This window comes from Gadus macrocephalus, chromosome 4 (genome assembly GCF_031168955.1).
Source record: "Gadus macrocephalus chromosome 4, ASM3116895v1".
NCBI lineage: Eukaryota > Metazoa > Chordata > Actinopteri > Gadiformes > Gadidae > Gadus > Gadus macrocephalus.
Window position 1 is genome coordinate 29,412,490 of NC_082385.1, and position 21,907 is coordinate 29,434,396.

Sequence of the window (21,907 nt, forward strand, 5' to 3'; positions counted from 1 at the left end):
ATAATATATATATCATGTCCCCGTTAAAGAGCCTCCCATCTTTCCGACGTTTTTATCACTGGTCACTTGTAACTGAGCCTAAGCTGGAACTACTGAGTCTGGCTTTGTGAGGTCCCACAGAGTACACACACACATTTAGAGAGCGACTATTTTACCATATGGTGTAAATGTCCAAAGGTATTTTGAATTTACACTCTGTAAGGCCACACCCAGTGACGCTTGTGACACTATTAAGCTGATGTCTACTCATGGACGTTCATGGACAATCACAAGCGGTTTGTAATCACGAATAGAGTGTTGGATGGGACTGCAGATTCATCTGCGTTGTTCCGTCTGCTAACCTTCTTCTGATTGGTCTGATGGTGTTGCGTTTACATTCCCTCGTTGTTGGAAAGCCCAAATCCAACCCCTGAAAACAGAGGTCTCTCAGTGACAGCAGGTGTTTGACGATAGGCTGGCCTTTCCAAACAGCCTGGACGAAAGACAGCGGCCAAGCGATGGGAGAAGGAACTCCTGGCCGCACGCAGCTTCTGGTCCCTCCAAACCCTTCAACATGTCCTCTTCTTGCATGTTGCCTCCAACCCCAAGCCAGCATTTGTATTCCCAGTCGATTCAATCGATTTAGCTGAAGACATTCATTGATGAACCTAGAGGCCGCTCTGAGTGTTGGGACTGATGAAATAAGGAGATTTTAAGTATGAGAAATATATTTTTCTAATTCAGGAAGAAGGGATTTGATTCATTGTCATTGCTGAAGAAGAGGTCAAAGGCCAGAGAACTTGACGACAAAATAAGCAGAGAGAAAAAGGACTTTCACAGACATACGGAAAAAGCCCCTGGTACTATTTGTGAGAGCTTGACCCAACGAAACAAACGTTTCTCGGCCCAGAAGTTTATCGTTATGGAGAAGAAAAAGCAATGCACGGAGAAGAGAGCCAGGGTTGTAATGATGAGGTCATGAGGTACAAGGAATAAAGAGGTCTCCAAAAACACGACAAACCATCAAATGATTGTACAGATGTTTGTGAAGCAACTTTTTGCACTTAATAGTATTTAGGCCTCACGTAGAACGGCACGGAAATTATTTGAATGTACAATTCTCTTGCTTTAATCCGCTTATTTGTTTCGCGGTCATATCTCCCAATTATTTTGCCTTTCCTTCAGGAAGAAAAGTATGTCTATGTTCCTTACTTGGTGTAGCCATTGAATCCAATTTCACACCATGAATTAATGTGCCAACATGCTAGTTTCATTCCTTTACAATATTGTATGTTTTGCACATTTCGTTTGGTCAAGGGAAATACGAAAATCGATAGTGAAGGCTTATTGGATAGTCGCTTGGAAACGGATCAGTGCCATTCTCAGCCCTATGTGACTAATTGGATCTCTTATTTTACATTACCGATTTTGTTCCCTAGTGAATGTGCTTTTATTCAACCCGCCTTTTCTAACATTGTATTGTGTTTTAATTCGGACTATATTAAGTAGTTGAGTTAAATTTTAATGTTTAACTTTTGACCAAAATCTCTTGTTACTAGGCCTTAAGTTTCATCTGAACTATTTCTCATCCAACCATATATCCTATCTGCCAATTTAAAAATGATATTTGGTCAACATCAAATCATTGCCACACTTGAATGTGAGATTAGTGATCAACTCTACAAGTCGATGCATTCAGTTCCCAATGTGTGTGTGCTATGTAAAGATCGGACGGCAGAGTGTGTTCAGCAGTCAATCGATCACTGATTGAATATAAGCCTATCTCTATCGATCCGCCTCTCACACTTGAAGGCCATACTTTTCAGTGATAGCTACGTGCAATCGACGGGTGCATTTCAAATCAGAGCTTTGACCTTTTGACCTAAAAATAAGCCTAATAATTATGAAAATTATTAGGAGACACGTCTACCCTCAATATAATTTATATTAAATTGTGTTGTAAGTAGACCTATTAGCTTTTTCTGTAGGCTTTAATCATATTTGTTTTATTATACTTATAATTTTGTTGGCAATCATTGTTTCACGTGTGGCCATATTGAATGTAACCCCCTATGTAAAATATCATAATCACTAATGACGTATGCAGGGCAACCACTACCTATGAATGAAAGATACCGCTACCGTGCACTGTTTGTTTTCCTGGGATTAATTAATTAAATATTTTTCATGTTACATAAATTGTTTTACTTTCCACCAGAGAAGGACGTCGACATCTACAACATTAAAACTAACTTTACGTCAAACTGACTTCACTCGAGTTATCCTTGTCTTGGTTCAAACACAGTAAATTGTGATATTGGAGGGAAGCTGGTATCTTGGTCAATAAGGCGTCGAGCAGGGGACAGTGTTGCCCGCTTGGGTCAGATTTCCCGTTGCAGCCAGTGTTGCCTGATTGCGCGGGAAATCTGGCCCAATCTGGCAACACGGTGTCCCCAAGTGTCAAACCAAATGCTCGAAACCGCATCTCCAGTCTGGCTCAAGGTTGAACCAAAATATTAACGAGTGAAGACCAAATATATACAAATGATAATTATATTATTATAACGTTCACAGGACATGGATATTTTGTTGCCGCATCAGAAACAGGCTAACTTAACATAAACTCTGATGTGTCTGAAACAACCACAGTGTAGTTACTAATTTTCAATATAGGGTCATAATCATACCTACTGAGAATTTCCTGAACATGCATCAAACACAGCAGGCCATTCTCAATTCCAGGATGAGGACTGAACCAAGGATGTTATAATACTGGGTACGCGTTTCTTCCCTTTACTGCTCTTTTATTTATCCGGAAAATAGGGCAGAGGTTAACAACGCAAGGAAGGTACATAATTAAGACTGACAAATTGGTCGGATCCTGTAAAAGTTGTTTTTCCATTATTTTGAGTAGATTTAAGAGGAACCTCGACTACTGGCGAATTTAAAACAGAACAACAGAAATGTATCTGGATATATTCTTGGAGAAAACCCACAAAAACAATTTGGGAACATTTGGTTGATTAAAAATGTCCATGAAACGACTTGGCAGGTCATTCAACACATGTACACAGCAGATATTACAACAAATGTGTGACACAAAACAATGCAACATTTGCTATAAATCCCAGAAAAGCAGTTTAGATAGTGTTTGTATTAGGGGGCAGGATATTCTAATGGTTGAACCACTCCCAGCCTGAAAGGTCCTGGGAGTGGTTCACATGATCATGACCAAAGTCCACAGCAACTCTACCTGCAACTAAAGGCTCTGTAGGAAAACAAATGAGATTATTTGAGCCTCAGTTGAATGCAATTCTGAACAAGTTTCTGGTTTGAGTGAGACTGCCTCTGTATGAAACAATTTAGATTAAGACCTCCCGGTTTATTTCTGACCAATCAGGGCAACTCCTCCCTAATTGCCAGTCAATCACAGGTGTGTGAAGAGCACTCCTTAATGGTGGAGAAAAGTAGGGAGGCGGGGTTTAAATTTTTTTTTATCTTGCGTTCCTCCATTTTCTCTCTTAATAATCCATTTCATTTTACTGTAATTGTTTGATGAATGAATGAATAAGTAGTCCGTAGTTAACTTGTGCATCAAGCCTCTTTATTTCAAACGCATTAAATATCCCTAAAGTCAGTCAGTGACGTCTCTACATTAATTTATCATTGGATCACAATGATACCAAATATAAACCTAATTGTTATTTAAATGGTATAAACAAATATACATTTGCAATTCAAGTTTAGTTTTGTCGACAGCTCATAACACGAATTAGGAGTCGGCTCCAATGTGATTTTCTTCACTCGATTAGTCTACTTCCTTACATGTACCTACAAGGAGCAGACCCATATTTAGTGTGATTAGTGACACCTGTGTTTTTTCTACAATGACACCTGTGAATAGGATCTAAATTTCCTTTTTTCTCTTTTCTGAAAAAAAAAAAACACTGAAAAATAAACTACTGAAATCAATTTGAACAAAATCAACTCTTTTAATACTTGGATGAACTGAGAAACGTTTGATTATCTCTTAATTATCAGAATAATTAAAGTGATTTTAAGGCATGACTGTATAGGCACCCATGAAAGGAAAATAGGACGCACAAAGATACTCCAAGACCTGTTCAAAGTGCCAAAAGACAGAACACGCGTGTGAAATGGAAAGCATAATTAACTGATCCATCTACCAATGGCCTGTAACATGTCCGCGCACAAGGCCGACATGTCCACACGCAACATACCGTCTCGACAGGCAAATTATCATAAACATAAGCTCTTAAGCCGATCCTAAAGCAGAATATGGCAGGTTGAGAAAACATTTAAGCAGTTACTTCAATTTAATTACAGGAACAATCAGCGAAATGTGAAACGCATGACCAACCCTGTACTGGAAAGGACCCTGTTTGGACGCTATCACTAAGCCTGGGATAGACTGGGTGGTCCGGTTTATCCCCAAGAAGCGCTGTTTGAAGACCTATGTAGAACTGTGATGCTGTTGAGCAGCGGCCGTAGAGTACCCAGTAAACCTGAGTATTTAAATGGAATTGCACTTAAGCGTGTGTTCTTGTTCAACTTTGAATCTGTATTTTGTTTGTACTTTTTAAGGCCCTTTACAATAAGGAACACCGGTCCCTCGGGGAAGGTCGTTCTTATTGTTTTGTCCACGTGGGAGAGAAGAGTTTTGATTCGAAATTCTTCGTTTTTTCCTTTTGATCTAACAGGTGTAAAATGGCGTCCAAAGTCTCCGACCTCAATGAAACAACTTATCTGCGACCCGGAAACCCTTTTTTATTTTGGATAAAAAGAATCAAAAAAACTTTTGGTGTCCAATTCTCTCAGAGGTCGTCGCAGTCGCTGCTGTCCCACAGGTCGGCCACGCCCCTTTGGGGGAGGAGCTTGCCCCTCTGTCAGGAGTGATACTCGCCCCCCAAGCCCTCTTGGTTGGTCACGTGACGGTATCCCTGGCTGGTGATTGGCTGCTTCTGCCGACAGAGGAGCGCGGTAATCAGGACCAGGAGGAAGACGAGGAGGGCGCTGGACACGGCCAACGCCACCACCACCTCTGTAGACGGAGGAGGAAGAGGAGGAGTTTAAGACCACACTTATGAAAGATAAGTCTTAAAGATGTGCACTTAAACCACGATACAACACGGTTTGACATGCCGCAAATTCAGACGCAATCCAGATTTTCCAGTATGCCAATCTTCGAGGAGTGATTTTTACGAAATTGCATATAAAACACACAAGTTAAGTGTTTGATCTGCTTTGGTCCAACCGTTAAGACAACACAAGGAAATACGTTTAACGGACACTGAAAATGTTCCTGTTGGATAACAACTTCAAAACGGATTTATTTTTACTACCTTTTCGTATTCTGTGTATTTATGTTTTGATTTATTCATAACATGTGAAATATATATCGATGAAAAAACGGTTACATCATGACATCCAGGTTTTGATTTAATCTTTTCAAATGGTGGGGGAAATTTGTTTTCAGAAACATAATAGGTGTGACCATAGCCAGAGGAGGAAAGGATTTATCTGACACAGAGGCTTGCGTCTGAATAATATTTCAGTGCCCCAAGATTGTAAATGAGATACAATACAATACATTGTAAGGGAAAACAGCATCTCACACACACACACACACACACACACACACACACACACACACACACACACACACACACACACACACACACACACACACACACACACACACACACACACACAGAGAGAGAGAAACTAGGTCGCCCAAGTGTGCCTGAGCCATGATCATGTTTCATGTCACCTGAATATTGGGCTTTGTCTTTTTGTTTTGTCTGGTGTGTACAGTACGACTTCTCAATGCTGTATCATTTTAAACTTCCCTGAGGCAGCCCACCTGAATATTTATTTATTTTATGTTATTTTATGTGTTGATTACATTTGTTTATGAGTAGTCCGCCCAATTCACCTACCCAAATAAGAACAGACTTAATTATAAAAAAATATTTATAATAATTAGCCAGGCGCCAAGATGCCGAAACGTGGGTATAACGACAACAAGGATTTTTTTTTTCCTGAGCCATTTTTCCAGTCCCTTGTTGTTTTTGGTGTTTGCCACAAACCTTTGTCATTGAACGCCGAGGGCACCTGGCACTCCTTCTCCAAGTCATCCGGTATGAAGGGGCCTGTGATTCTGATGTAGTCCTCCAGGGGGCAGTCCTGAGAACACCCGGGCAGGGCCACCGGGTACGGCTCGGGCAGGCTGCTGTCGTTGCGGTAGAACATGGAGACGGACATGGATCTGGAAGAGGGAAGGGAGATGAAGACACAAGATGGGACGGTGAAAAGATGATGGAAATATACCAAATTAAAAAAATTAAAACAGATTGTTTTTAGGATATATAGCTAATGAGTATATGCTACACAGGAACCTTCTAAGATGGCGAAATTTGATTGGTTTGCTATCTCGGGATATTGGGCAATAGACCTCTGAAGAATACTTTAGTCCCGCCTCCGAGGCTCTATATTCCATGTTTACATGTCGGAACGTCCAGGCATCAAAACTGAAAGTTACATTTAAAGCAGCACACTGCTGCTGTGATGGTGGATCAAAACAATCACACATCTCAATGGCAGTTTATATAGTTTTAAATACATACACTTAAGTTAGAAAGATAATGGATATCCATCTGATATTCGCATCACAGCGATCCGAGGCTGGGAACTAAAGACGTGATCCCCGGTCGGAGTGCCTAGTGTCTAGCGATGTAATACCAGCCCAGGAGACGGTCGGGCAGCAGCACTCACTCTCTATAGTGCCATCGTTTGGTCCATATTGCTACACAAGATGCGAATTACAAAAAAGGAGCCTGCCCTAATCAATAGCCTCACTAAAACACAATTAACCCTGCAATGAACCCAGCTGTCTAGAAGTGTTTCCCGCTAGCTCTACCACAGTAAAAAAAAGCAGGGGGAAAACAGCGTGGCCAGTTGCGCTCCGGTGGGGGTGAGACCCACATAGAGTGTGTAAGCCACAATAAACTTACTTTCAATATTAGTGGAAACTGTTGCAAACTTATAAAAAATAATAATACCTGATTGAAGGGTGCTTATGTCGTCTCTATCATTAGTCTATGGGCCATAATTATTTAAACGGAACAGGACTTGTCTAAGTTGGCAAATTGCATATTAGAAACACGGCATTGTTGCCTGGACGAGGTCATGTGCGGTCATACACGCTACAGTGACTGCTTTCACCAGAGTGTGTGTGTGTGTGTGTGTGTGTGTGTGTGTGTTGACGTCTCACCCGTTGTCCTCTCTGTAGAGCTCGATCATGTGACAGGAGGCGTATGGGGGCTGGATGCCGTTGAACACACTCATGCTAGACTGCAGCGCCACCACCGTAGTGTCATGCTGTAGTGCACACACACACACACACACACACACACACACACACACACACACACACACACACACACACACACACACACACACACACACACACACACACACACACACACACACACACCCCAAGTTAGTTTGGTTTACTTTTGCTTTGTCAAAATCCCACTACAGGATTGTCAATGGCCGATCCTCCGTGAGTATTGATCAGCGGTCTCTACGGCGATAGGGAAATCACAATTCATGCCTGCCTTGATTTTCAGACATATCCAACACAATGTCTGCATTGCTGTCATCAGCAGAGAGAAGTGCCGAAAAGCTTGCCGAATATATTTTCCACAACAAGTATGCTGCCCTCTTCAGGACCGATGAGGTCATAGCATGGCAGTTGGCTCACCGCTGAGAGCATCATCATCTTCAGCGGCTCGTTGGAGTTCAGCTCAGCCCTCTTGGAAAGGTTCTTCACTATTTCCCCCAGCAACACACCTGAATCATAAAATAAAAATCGAATTAGACAATTTGATCAACTGTTGGGAAGCTAATCTTTGCGTATCACGGTGACAGTGAGTCAAAGTAGTAAGAGGAGTCATTTCCACTGGCCATGGCGGTCGTTAAACAATTCATGAATCCTTGCAGATTTTCTATAACGTTTTTCTGTTGTTGTGTAATGCATCCACAAGGGGGCGACGTGAGCAAACCCTCCATAACCAGCTCAGAGCAGCGACAGTCACGGTATCGGGACTTGTTCTTCTTTCTCAACAAACCTATTTAAAGCTATAAGCTAGTCAGAGCAACAACTAAGCAAATACTTTTTCACAGTCCTTGGCTCATGTGAATTATCATATATGTACACAACTCATTTAGAGATCCGTATTAGCAGCCACACACACAAACAAAAAACAAACTCACCTCCCTGCAGCCTGCACTTCTCCTGGTGCTTGTAGATGTCAAACATGATCTGTGTGTGAAAAGGTTCATTAACACAATGTCAACATGTGTCCCCTTTACATTTCCCCCCCCCCCCATCCATTTTAATGTCACCGTCAAACCATCATGTGGTTTGAAACCATTGACTAGTCGCGAGTGGTAAAACTTTTAATTTCATTTCACTTAAGACCCCACAACATTCTTAACTTGTTACACAACAGCTACAGCTGCAAAGCTATTGTCGACAATTTCACGAGGGGCCGTTGGACATTACATGGGAGTACGGCTGGTGGTCACATTGCTCATGTTTAATCTCAGGATGTCCAATGATCTTAAGCTTTAACTGTCCAAATAATATTTAATTTAAAGTTAACCCTTCAAAGTATACAATTCAAAACTGGGCTATTCCATCCCCCAATCCTGCACCTCCCAGGCCTAGTTTCACCTCCTGGTAACTAGCCAACCACAGGTGATATTACAAGGCGATGGGGTCACCCTTCTGCACAAACCTGGAATGCAAAGTCCTTCAGTATCTTCAGCTTGTCCATGACGTCTTCCGTCACCCACGCTGGAGCGGTGAGGTTGTGGCGCGACTATACATGCACACAGACACACACAATTGTCAACGTCAATCTAATGCGTTCATTTGGCTTTTATCTTTTAGCTCAAATATTGGAACAAAGCCAATCGGTCTGTTTAAGTGCGTTCTTGTAAAAAGCCTCATCGATAGTATGACTCAGGGCCTGGACACAGACTCGTCCCTCCAACTGCTATCCATCGTGTGTTCACAAGGTTGCTCTTTGGTGTGGCTGGTGAAGTGTTTAAAGAGCTAATGCGCGCGCGCGCGCACACACACACACACACACACACACACACACACACACACACACACACACACACACACACACACACACACACACACACACACACACACACACACACACACACACACACACACACACACACACACACACACACACACACACACACACACACACACACACAGTCTCTCATCCAACCCCCACATCATTACTCTGCAGAGTCCACCTCTCTGTCAGTGCAATTTCAGTTCTCGTTCTTGAAACGTCTATCATCGTTAAATCGCTTTGCTGATCTCATTAAAAAATGTTCTGCAAAAGATGTGGCCTTAGGGATGTTATGTTGTCAAGCGCAGGAACCTATCTTGTCAGGCTATGTCCTTTGACATTTGACATGAGATTTAAATGTTCCATCATCTTAAAGGATATCATGTTGTTGGTCCAAAGGTAACTTTAAGGATGCCATCTCTTTTCTAATCACTAGCATTTTCCCACCGTATACATTTTTCATTGGCTGTTATTTATCCATTATTTGTATCGTAATGGATTTTAGCGAGATCTTAAAATAAAATAAAAAATATAAATACAACAGAAAAGTGGTTCTATAAACACAAGCCTTCAGAGGTTCGCAATTCTGCTTTCTGGGGAGTTAAATTCGTCATGGGACACCACACAACCACTCCAGTTCATAATCAATCTTACTATAATCTCAAAAGGTTAACTCGCATGCAACCTTTTATTTTTTTTTAGATATCGTCTGTACTTTCACACAGCACTCGTTCTCTGTGGTTGCTTTGAAACAAAGCATGATTGACATACATTCAGCAAAAAAAAAAGAGGATCCGTCCTTTTTTGCTTCTGGTCTACAGTGAGACACAGAGATCGTCTCCGGTACAGGTGATAAGCTCGTCTGGGCTTCTGACTTCAGGGTATTTTTGCAGTAACACCCCTTTGCATTTGCATGTGAGAGCACGTGCACGGCCCTTGTGTGTGTGCGCGTGCGTCCATGAATGCGCGCATTTGTCTGTTTGTGTGCTCGTTTGTCTACTAGTGCGAGTGTGTGTTCTCACCTCGCAGAAGAGCGTGTCGTAGACACTCCACACCGTCTCCACGCTGGTGTTGAGCTGACCCGTCTTGTTATGCACCATTTCCATAAAGTCCTGAAAACAGAAACACCATCCCATTGTTAAAAACGGTGCGCAGGGCACAAACACCTTTGTAGTGGGGCTAGATTGTCTTCACTCAACTCATACAGCTCTTGTAAGGTGAGATAGGCAAACAAAGTGTTTTTGTGTCTGCGCAGGCGCGGCAGGCCGTGTGCTTGGGCCTTCAGAGCCTGTGAGCGCGGGGGTTCAAGGGAGGGTTACCGAGTACTTGGTGGTCATGTTGACGAACTCCGGGCTTTTCTCCGTCTCGGTCATCAGCTGCTTGTAGCGTGGGCACTTATCCGTCGGGAAGGAGAGCAGCTACACACAAAGGGGTAGAGGCTCAGATAAATACACTTTATTTCCGCTGGTAAACACAACCAAAGAAACGACAACATACAAGAGAGAAAAATGTAATCAATGAGAACCAAGACATATAAAATAAATGACAGAGAGACGGACTACAGATGGATAGGAAACGGACACACCCATTTGGTTTGTGTGTCTTAGAGACAGAGGTATTGCATTGTAACAGAGCCCACCGCCCAAAACCACCCATCCACCAGGCACCTACAGTCTCTTGGTCCTGGGGCACAGTGTGTACCGGTATCGGCTGCCACTTCAGGTCCGGGTTGAAGATCTGTTGACCGCTGGGGGGGTAGAGAGCTGTGGGGGGAAACCGAATAATGATTAATGATCGTGGTCATGAAGGGAAACACTGGATTGCAGATAAAGTCATGAGTTGGATAACCTATTTGTGCCATGGATTGATCCTCGTCCAAATCCTAAATAACTATGCAAATTTTCTAAATGTAAGATACGATGTAAATATGGAAGAATTGCTCAAATTACCCCCTATGAGTTAAACCAGGCTACTGCACGAGTTACCCGTTATTGGCTTTTTAAGGTCACCAGGTAACGTCAATCAAACATTCAGCCTACATCCCGCCCCCTAATCTGGTTGCAGCGATTAGAGACAGCCATAGCCTGAACCACGACTTTGACCCACGGGAAGATAGGGCTGGGCGATTAATCGAATTTCGATCTTGATTTCGATTTTAGCATCAAACGATATAATATACTAGCATCAAACTAATATAATCAAGTTTTTGTTTTTTTTATTAAATGTTTTATAGAAAGTGCAGAAGAACAACTGGATACATATCTGTACATTATTTTAGATTTTTTATAGAAAGTGCAGAAGAACAACTGGATACATATCTGTACCTTATTTTAGATTTTAATATTTTCTCTTTGACCATTTTGTGTATTTTATTAAGGCGATATTTCAAAATTCTCAGTTAGAAAGTGTTTATGGGAGACATGCTGAATAAATACATAATGTTTTCAAACTCCAAAATAATCGTTTGAATAATCGTGATTTCAATAATGACCAAAATAATCTAGATTATGATTTTTTCCATAATCTAGCAGCCCTACGGGAAAATATAAATAGGTCTATCAGATGTTGGGGAGATTAAATTCAGTGGACAGGGGAGGTTTCCCTGGTTCAATGGAGAATGCTTGTGTGGGCTTTTTTTGTCGGTTGCAGTAACTGCCCTCCTGGTTTAAGGCCAAATCACACAAAAACTAAAAGTTCAAGCAATTCGTCTTGCTGTTTGTGTGAGGGTGAGGAGGTGTTGCTGGGCAACCTGGAACCAATTTCAACCAATCAGAATAGAAACCGCCAATTGTTCACCAGAGATCATGCTTATCCATTTTAGTATTTCTTTAAAGTAGTTATTTGAAGAGTTGTCAATTTTTTTACTTTTATGTGCTACTAACAACGCATTTGATAAAACCATTTAGCTTTAACTTTTCGGTTTTAAGTAAAACTCATAACCCAGTCCATGTATTTGAATAACACTAAAGGAATGGACCCTGTGTATGAGTCCACAGTCACAACCCTTTGCCGATTGCTTTTGGCGCAAACATTGGCACATACTCGAAACAGAGTCCGGCTTCCTCATTCTGCCATGATATGGGGTATCATGGCAAAAGTGTGCGGTTGCCCTTGTGAGTTCCGGTTAGGTTCATTTCTGAAAACGTATCGCAAACCAACTTCCCTTTTTACCTGCCCACATAATATACACTTGTCACTACACCAAACACGTATATAACCCTTCCCCTCACCTCAGGACTGAATCAGCAAAATGTGCAAAAAGAATCAAGGTTTTTGAGGATATGTTCACTATCTACCATTACTACTACTACCATTACAACCTTCAAGTCACAACTCAAAACTCACCTGTTCAAACTCGCACACAACGTCTAACTGATCACTGTTTTGATTGTTTTTTAGTTTTGTCCTGTTTTTGTTTTATTTATTTCTTATTGCTTATGTTTATTTATTTATTTAATTATCTTTTTCCACAATGCCTTGTTTTTTTAAAAAAATTGTATGATGACTATATGCTCTGTAAGGTGACCTTGGGTGTTTTGAAAGGCGCCTCTAAATTAAATGTATTATTATTATTATTATTATCTCCCGCCCTTACAAGTGCTGCCAAATTAATCCAGAGCTGCCACACGTGAATGATCGAGAATGAATCACTATAAAAAACGATTCTAACGCTCGCTCTCTTGCATTATTTAGAACTGGTAGTAACGGGGGGGCGCTTTTCGCAATGATGTGGTCGCAATTGATGAGGTCAACTGCTGCCCCTCACAACACCCCCGTTTTGTCATGTGACATGGTGCTGCTGGAGTGGACCATGGTGGCACACCGCCAACCAACGCCTTGTTTGGGAGGGGGGGGGGGGACACTGAGAGAGCGATGGATCTATATTTTTGTTGGCCCTGATGCGACCTAGGAAATCATTACCTTGCATCCGCATCAATTAAATGGTCCCAGTCTTGAGTCCTGGTGGCAGTCGTTTACTTCGAGTAGGAGTAGGACTCCTACAAGTACTAATACTGCTGTGTTTGTGGAAGGAAAGGCTCTCCTACCTGCCAGGTTGGCCTCCGCGCTCATCAAGGTGCGGTCGTAGTCTGTACTGCGTACGTGCACCTGAAAACACAATCGAAGAAAGGACTGGATGAATACAGCAGCTATGGAGATGGCTGCTACCAGACCCCGAATCCCGGCCCACTGTTCTGAGATGGTCAAAGTCACATTTATTTGTATAGCACAGTATCATACACATTGGTTAATTAAAGTACTTTTAAAAAGGTGTTAAATCATGAAGTGAAACCAAATAAAAAAAAAGTCAGAATGATGAACTGGCAAGCTTTTTTTTTTAGGTTTCAAATGTTGACCTGACGTGCAGCAGCGGTTGTGGCTTAGTTTCACTTCACTTGAGAAAACTTTGACTTGTCAGAAACCATGACGACCTCCACAACATTTTAAACACCCATGAATTTTTTTTAATGTCTAATGCTAGCCCTGTATTGTAACACGGCTCACCTCTCGACGGTCGTACGTTTCGTTCAGAAACCCGTTGTATCGCACCCGGAGGAACTGGCCCAGGTTATAGTGTTGTCTCATGCCCTCCTGAGCACAGAAACACAAGACAGACAAACACAAGAAACATCCAAATGAAATCACTGGCCACCTGGAGTTGTCCTGTTGCAAGGTTGTCAAAAGTCGCCACGTAAAACTTTGCCCAAGTCTCTGTTTCCTGAAGCTTACCTGCGACAGTTGGCCAAAGCCTTGTGGCCAAGCGCTCTCCTGGTAGGGGTCCGTAGGGTACGCCTTGACGGGTGATCTGTCGCCATGGCGAAACAGCTGACCAATAGGAAGGTAGCGATCGGAGGGTAGCACCGTGAACAGACAAAAGATGAAACAGGTGGCTGCGTTAGCAGTCAGTTAGGCCTAAAAAAAAAATTTGTTTGGTTCCGGTTTCCGACCGACCATGTCAATTTATGTGCGACCCAAATTATTATTTTTTATTTTTTTTATGCTAACTATAATCACGGTTTGGTACAGCACCTCTTCATTCTGTACAAGGATGAGCGAATTTTCTCGTTTTTAAATGAAAACAACCTACCTATCATTCGCTGCCGCTGGAAAAAATAAAATAAAAAAATAAAATAAATTCCCTACCTACCCATGACCTCAACTGACAACCAACAGGAACCAAACTTTTTTTTTTTTTAGGCCTTACCGACCTAGGACTATGGATGGTCAACAGGGCTATCATTCAATTCACTTTCCCACGCAACAAGAAACGTTCAGTAATCGATGCAGCCATAGCCCACATCTTTGCAGAAATAGATGTTATAACAGCAAGACAAGAAACATTAAGGTGGCCGGTGCACTGTTTATTTCTTTGTCTGAGGAAAAGACATGAGCTGTGTTCGACGTTCATCCGGCTGGATTTAGGAAGAGAATCAGTGATTGGCACAAGGCCAGTCTTATGACATGGACTGTAAAGACAGGCCAAGGTAAGGTTGGTACATCCAGGCTAGCTTTCTATGAAGCTTTCCTATTTCATAGAGAGCTAGCCTGGTTATTATTAGGACAGCACTGATAGCTCGAAGGTCGATGGCGGCTCGGGAAACAAGCAGCGATTGAAGGACCCGCAATGAAGTTGTAGTTAAACACTAGACTCATGACATGGTCACCCTGATCTTGTGAGCTCAATATCAGTCTCCCTATGCAGTCCAGTCAGCACCCACTCGCTCAGTGGAGGGAGTTTCACATCATGATACAAGGAACCCCACAGACTGCAGAATTTAAAGAGAAACTATTCTGAAACATTAAATAGACTAAATAAAACTTTGAAATGACAAATCTGCAAAGAAGGCTATTCCCAGAGGAGATTATGTATTGTCCTTACTTCCAACCAGATTCAAGATTGTAGACAAGAAAAGGGCCATTTACACATCAATAGTTGATGTGGAGGGATTTAATCAACTAAAAGTGGGGGTCAGAGACCGGGATCTGTTGTTGAGCTGTAAAACAAAAGGGGCATTTGATGTTAATACCAAACAGACTTGATATTCATTGAGAGAGGAAAACTTGAATATCTGGATGGTCCCACAAGTATACTTCAATAGTGGAATCCAATCGAGCATATCACCTCATCAAATACAACAGCTAACTAGGCCAGGCCCCATTGTGTATGGTATCTGGTCAAATCTTTGAGTACAATACGGCAGAACACCAAATTTAAGTCTGACCCACTTTTGTAGGATTTGTTCAACTTAAAAACATGCATTGTAACCCGATTGAAGTCTGTGAAATGATGGCTGAGATAAGGAAAGCCAATCGGCTCAGGGGCCTGCATTCAAACAGCCTGTACCCCCCTTCTTCTTTCAATGGCATCACCATTAAATGACCCAGTCCTATATCAATAGTGCTGTAAGGTCATATCAAGGAACCATTATGCAAAGCATAACTTTTATTTGCCGAGTTTGAAGACTCAATATGGAGCTAAAAGTCCTTTATTGGCATGATCCATGATAGACGTCATGCAAATGTTCAAATGTGTGCAGTGGTGATAATCAAATGGGTCCCTTTTGGGACCGTTTGAAGAGACATGAAGCAACCTTGCCTGCAAAATGTGGTTGAACTGGAAACTCCCATTGCACATTAATGAGCTATATATAGCGCTATAAAAAACGGATCAATTATTATTATTATTATTATTATTATTATTATATCTAACAAGCCATGGCCAGAAAACAAATACAGAGATGGTTGAAATATTTGTCAATTTTTCCAATGTGTTCCACATGACTGAAATTATAGATGTAGGAATATTTTCACCTGCTATGTCAACGCTGACATGGCTTATTAGTCTAAAAGGTTGACCTAAGCTTACAAACTGCATGGGCTGGTTTCACTTACTTTGACTTCACCAAATTACCATTCATTAAATTTAATGAGACATGACCATCGATGCCGGATGGAATGATACTTTGTCACCTCCCTTTTCTGGAACTTTATCCTCTCGAAATATTAGTATTATACTGAATACATGGTGAATTAAAGCCAGAAATTGCCCAAGCTGTATTTAAATGCGCCGGACCATTGCTTCCGGAGGAATCAGAGGACAGTGAAAACCACTATGCATCATCATACCACACAGGACCCAAGTCAGCTCCCGAAACCTAACTCCCTATATGAGTCACGTTTGCAGTGAAATCAACAGTGAACAAGGAGAAGGCTTGTCCTGATGGTAGCCAAGAACTTCTGTATCTTTCACGTTGTTTCTTCTTTGCTGCCACTTGACGTCTTGTGTTACCAAAGCTGGCAGTAAAAATGTGTTGGCCTTAAACGTTCACCGCAAGTATACCCGATTGGAAGAGTCTAAGCCTGTATGCCAATTGTTCTACAATTGTACCATTGTTGTTGTAACATTTAACAACTTCATTCCATTCGTGTAATAGTCCGTGGGCCCTTTTCCTAACTTCATTGTCATCTGTTCTCGGCTCTTTAAACCGATCTAGGAAGTACCATTGGACGGACAACAAAAAAAATGCATGGTATTTCTGGCAACCAATAATGCATGGTATTGCTGTCAACTGGTTTTAGTTTTACAGGTATATCCACTATAATTTACAATAAATCTGGGGTTGTATTCAAGTACATTGATTGATCAAACCTAATTAAAGAGACATTATACAGCCAGACAGAAAGACCGGCGCATGTCCTATGTATGAAGTGAGATGTTGTTGTCTGTCTCCAGCAGCACTCACCACTGTCACGTAGACCAGCCGTCTCTCTGCAGCCGCCTGGTCAACCGCGGAGAAGCCCAGAGCCAGGAGTACCAGCACCGCGCCGGGCAACATGGTCGCTGTGCGGTCGACCAGTCGCTGTGTAGTACCGTGTAGTATTGCCTTTGTTTACGTTACGACCAGCAGTTAGCCTGTGTTTGCACTTCTGGGCGCACAGCTCGGTCCGCCGTTTCGTTTCAACCCACACAGGCGGAAGTATGGTGGCGACGAGGGAGCACGTCACTTGGCCACCGTCAGCCAATAGGAGGGCTTCGTTGCTCTGGACTGATGAACAGAGACGTCGGCTATATAAACAACCAAGAAAGGAAAGAGCGTTAAAGGGGACGTTTTTTTTAATGGGGTTATTATAATAACATAAGGTTGGTTATGATAGATCGTAACCATTAACTCCTTGTGCGCTCCCAGTCCTATCAAGTCCGTGGTTTGTACTGGTAAGTTTGCACGTTTACACTTTCAAGGTGAGCAAACAATGAACAGTTTCTCTATTCAGTTATACATATATAATATGCATATATAAACTAATGCCTGAATTGTCACTCGGATTGGGATAGTTTAAAAAATAAGTTTATAGGCTAAGATTTATAAATAATATAGTTATTTATTATACAAATAATATAGTTATGTATACACACCTTATTAACGTTAGGTAAGGTTAGGTTTCGTCCACTAACTGGTGAAGCACCTTGTGGTGCATTATTGTCACCACTCGAGGCCAGTATTGCTCCGCATTTGACGGTCCATTCTAAATCGGAAGGAACTTTACTATGAAATTTCCTTTGAGTCAATATTAAATAAATAAATATGTCTATGAAAGAAGTACAGAGATCAATAAATTAGGCAATAAATATTATTTGTATTTATTTTTAAAAGGTCGTTTTTAAAAGGACTACTTTCATTTATTTCAGTGGACTTTTATTTTATAATTTCTATCTTGGTATGATGTACAAATGAGTGGGGTGTTGTTATCTAAGAAGTAGTTAATTGAAATGGTTAGCTGACACAGTTTAGACATGTTACACACAGCATACAACATGTTGACCAGTTATACAAAAGAGTCATATATTGTTTAACATCGATAATAAGAGTTTGATTCAAAATATTAATACACTGTATTTTAAACATAAAATATTATTTTTAACATTTAAATATTATGCTTCTTCCAATAGTTAGAAAGCTTCTGTTAAACCTGCTGATTTTTTGCTTAGCATAATGAAAACAACTATACACATGGCCAAACACAAACACACTCACCCACCCACTCACTCACTCACTCACTCACTCACTCACTCACTCACTCACTCACTCACTCACTCACTCACTCACTCACTCACTCACTCACTCACTCAAAATACCACACACATACACAAACACCATGCAAATACAAGCCATAATAATGGTTAACAGCCATAAACATAATTCTTCATTTGAAAGTCCACACATTAATAGCATGAGGAGGATGTGCTGATCCCACGTTGTTTGTGCATGGAGTACAGCCACAGGGAAGTGATGGGCTGAAGACCTCGCTTCAACACTTCTTTAGCTGTGAGGGAGCACTTTTCACTATGGACCAATGTCCAGACTTCCGCACCCAATGACTTCTTGCTGTCATGTGAGCTTGAAGACTCGTTGGTATCCAGCGCCCTGGTGTCTCTAGTCACGTGCTTCCAAGTCAGTGAGGAACCAGCAAACACATGACAGGATTAGCCGGAGCCACCAGACAAATTGAACTCTGAAGTCAATTTGGGGATTATTCTTTTACATTAAGTGTAAAACATGAACATTTGTTTTATTGGGTCTGCAAGTGTGAGTGGGCGGGACTAAGGGTTAAACACAAAAGAAAACCTATATTCTGTTTCATAACTATGCCACATTATGGAATATGCAAGGGACTGCATAATAGGTTGCTGCTTATTTAATTTCAACCTGCACAATGTCACTTTGATCCAGTTGTATAATAATTTAATAATAATTATTATTGAACCACAATATATATTTTTTTATTGTTTCATGCATCGGATCTGCTTGAGGCTCAGTAAACCGGGGATTCGTTTTCTCTCTGAATAAATTGAATTTGCGGGAGGGGAAAAAAAATCCCATGACGCCGTCAGTTCCGAAAAAACGTACTATGACGCAGGTGGGACCCGGTCCAAAGGTGAGTCAATGTGTGGTGACAGTAAAGGGGGCTAAGTCCGTACAGAGACCATATCCCTTCCTGAAGTGCATAATACCCACTAATCCTCTGCTGGGACCCTGGGGGGAGGAGTGCGGGCGGGCGGCATATGCATGGCCTCCCCCCGGCCGATGCATGGCCGTGTATGACCTTTCATCTAGATCTGGCTAGAGCCGACACCAGAGGCAGTAGAGAGGGAGCCGCGATCACACACCACTTGCTTTGCAGTAAACAGGTTAACTGCTAAGTGCCAAAGGCCAAGAACTAAGTGTAAGGAGTGGTTTTGGGTTTAACCTGCTTGGGTTTATCTAGCCACTACAAGTGGTTCCCCAAACTTCCCTCAAACTCACAAGCTTTAGGTTCACCGTTAAAAAATGACTTGACACAAAACAATGTATTATACACCTTAGCAGTTGGGTCTCTACTGCAAGGGCATGATCAAATTGAGGGGAAACACTACAATTTTTGTTTTTTGTGGGTAGACACAACGGACAGTCGTCATATTTTTCTAGCCAGTAGCTATTACCAGATGTGACGGAGAAAGGATTTTCAATTTCCAGGCCTCAAAGCGGGTATGGCACAACAACAGAAAAGAACAGTATTTGGCAGAAATTAGTCGATACAGTCAAAAGTGAAACATGCCTTGAATTAAGCTATCAAGTGAAATGCACCAGAAAGAGACCAACTACTGTTAGCCAACTAAGCTTCACATGACCGTATTCAAAGTTGTGGAATATGTCAATTTCCATCAATCAGAGCTGTTCTATTTTGGATGTACAGCTATAGGGTATGTACAACCATACTTATTTGTAGGGAGCAAATAGCTTAGCAACACAACATTTGCATATAAGTGCAGTGTGTGCACCATATGCTCTGGTAAATAATAGACTACAGGATGTATATATTTGCATACATACATTTTACTCTGAATTTTGTTTTCCATCATGACAATCGTACATATTTTCAACATACTTTGTCGGCCAACATAACAGCTTTGCGCCCTGTTCGTATCTAAGGCTGCTGAAGTATTTCTGGCCAAGCTTTTAATCACTGGCATTCCTTACATATCTGAATGTGAAAACACCCTAGACCCCAGTTAGGGTCAACAAGGATCACATTTTTCAACGTGTCTTCCTTATTTCTTCTGTCTTTTTGGGGGGAGCAAAATATTTAGTTCCAGGTTTTACTGACACCCTTGATTACACTGGAATGGTCCCATGCTAACAGTGACAGGATAAAGTAACGACATTGATTTGACTGATGAGAACACGAGATCAAATGAGTGACACACCCCTTAGGATACTGCAGTGTTTGACTCCCAGTCGAAAGGTTCTCTGTCCATTACCCGCTGGCTCCTGTTAACCTGTAGGTATCCATTAGCAAGATGTCTTACCCCTACCTGCTCCTTAATGGCATCCTACTGTGTGATGTCATTAACCGTGACATCACACAGTAAGACGTCACTGTATATCAGGTGTTACCATGCTTTTTCATGTTGTGACCCCCCCTGTGGAGGTTTGGCTAGGCTGGCCTCACCAAATATTTCATGCCATAAAATGAGTGAAACACTGTTGTTATATTGAAACGTGAGCCAATGATCATAGTGTGCCCTGATCACCCTACTGCCACGGCCCCCTTTTGGGTCAAAACCCATCGCTGGAAAACCCCGGCCCTACAGAGACATCTCGTACTGCTGACCCCTCTGCAAACTCTTTGGTTCTCTAAGTCTAACAAACACAATGCATGCCAAACATCGCTACGTTTACTCCTTTGTAACTACCAACTTGATCTCCAACCTAAACAACAGAACAGATCGTTGGCATAGGTTGTTCAAAACGACCCATATGAACACAGTAAACAACCCATATGAACCATACGATAGGGGACTAAAGCATTCATATGGGTCGTTTTGGACAAACTATACCTGCCACCTGTTCTGTTGTTTAGGTTTGAGGGCAGGCCGTAACCTCAGGCTTGTCCTGTGTCCCCGTGTCAGTAAATTGACCGGCAGGGCATGACCTCAGCTAACCCGTGTCACCGAATCTGCTTTGTTTACCGTTAGAGGGAAAAGCAGATTAGCCCTGTGTGGATGAAGGGGCCCGGTGCCACTACGCCTCCCAGTCTCCACTGTTAACGCGTGACAGTGTCACCTGAAATATAGGGATGTTTGCTACGTTCTAAGATAACGCTATAGCGTGTGTGATCGTTTGGTGACAGCTCGCTAGCTGTGTGTTGCTTTGCGAACCATTGAGACACTTGCTCTCTCACACATGCACTTGCATAACCACTCACACACACACACACACACACACACACTTTCTCTACACTCCTTTTAACGTGCCACGTCTTACTGTACGTTATCATCCCAGACACAAAACAACAGCATCGTTATCAGTTCCAAGTAGTTCATTCTGGGCATGTGTGGCAAAGGGAGGTCAAATGAACACAATTCAAGTCCACCTTTGGTGCGGATGAACATATCTTCCTCAGCCCAACTCAGAGACATTGATTTTTCATGATTTAGCTCTGTTTCATTCAAATGTGTGCAATATTAAAAGTGCACTAGTGATTTCAAAGTAATAACATCTATTTCAAAAAAATAAATAACCAAGTGTGTGATTCTTTCTCTCCCAAAGCATTTGAGCAAAACAACCCAAAATGCAATCTTTTACTTCCCCTTAATCTCATCTTCCTCCAAAACAGACCCGTGTTCTAAAAGTGTTATGTTACACAACTGTTGCGTAACTACAGACCAGAAGCCTCTCGTGTTGTTGGAATAGGTGTTATTCAAACAT

General features: G+C 41.8%; 1 protein-coding gene and 1 long non-coding RNA gene across 2 annotated transcripts; both read right to left on the bottom strand.

Moving 5' to 3' along the window:
- Positions 1–3,561: 3,561 nt before the first annotated feature.
- acp2 (acid phosphatase 2, lysosomal) lies at positions 3,562–17,144 on the bottom strand. The gene is made up of 13 exons (XM_060049082.1): positions 16,904–17,144; positions 13,890–13,985; positions 13,665–13,751; positions 13,208–13,268; positions 10,833–10,924; positions 10,481–10,579; positions 10,184–10,273; positions 8,805–8,888; positions 8,278–8,326; positions 7,766–7,854; positions 7,274–7,380; positions 6,090–6,268; positions 3,562–5,041 (listed from the first exon to the last, which is right to left on the bottom strand). The coding sequence occupies exons 1-13, from the start codon at positions 16,994–16,996 to the stop codon at positions 4,887–4,889; spliced, it is 1,281 nt and encodes a 426-aa protein (XP_059905065.1). The 5' UTR covers positions 16,997–17,144; the 3' UTR covers positions 3,562–4,886.
- On the bottom strand, positions 14,085–16,897 carry LOC132455313 (uncharacterized). Its single transcript, XR_009525174.1, has 2 exons — positions 15,040–16,897; positions 14,085–14,926 (listed from the first exon to the last, which is right to left on the bottom strand). It is a non-coding gene; the product is annotated as an uncharacterized LOC132455313 (long non-coding RNA).
- Positions 17,145–21,907: the final 4,763 nt, after the last annotated feature.

Excerpts from the sequence above, each read along its gene's own strand:
- acp2 (XM_060049082.1), bottom strand. The coding sequence starts at position 16,996 with ATGTTGCCCGGCGCGGTGCTGGTACTCCTGGCTCTGGGCTTCTCCGCG. Across the intron at positions 13,986-16,903 it reads GGCTGGTCTACGTGACAGTG|CTGTTTCGCCATGGCGACAG; the intron begins GTGAGTGCTGCT and ends CCTATTGGTCAG. Across the intron at positions 10,580-10,832 it reads TGCCCCAGGACCAAGAGACT|CTGCTCTCCTTCCCGACGGA; the intron begins GTAGGTGCCTGG and ends CTTTGTGTGTAG.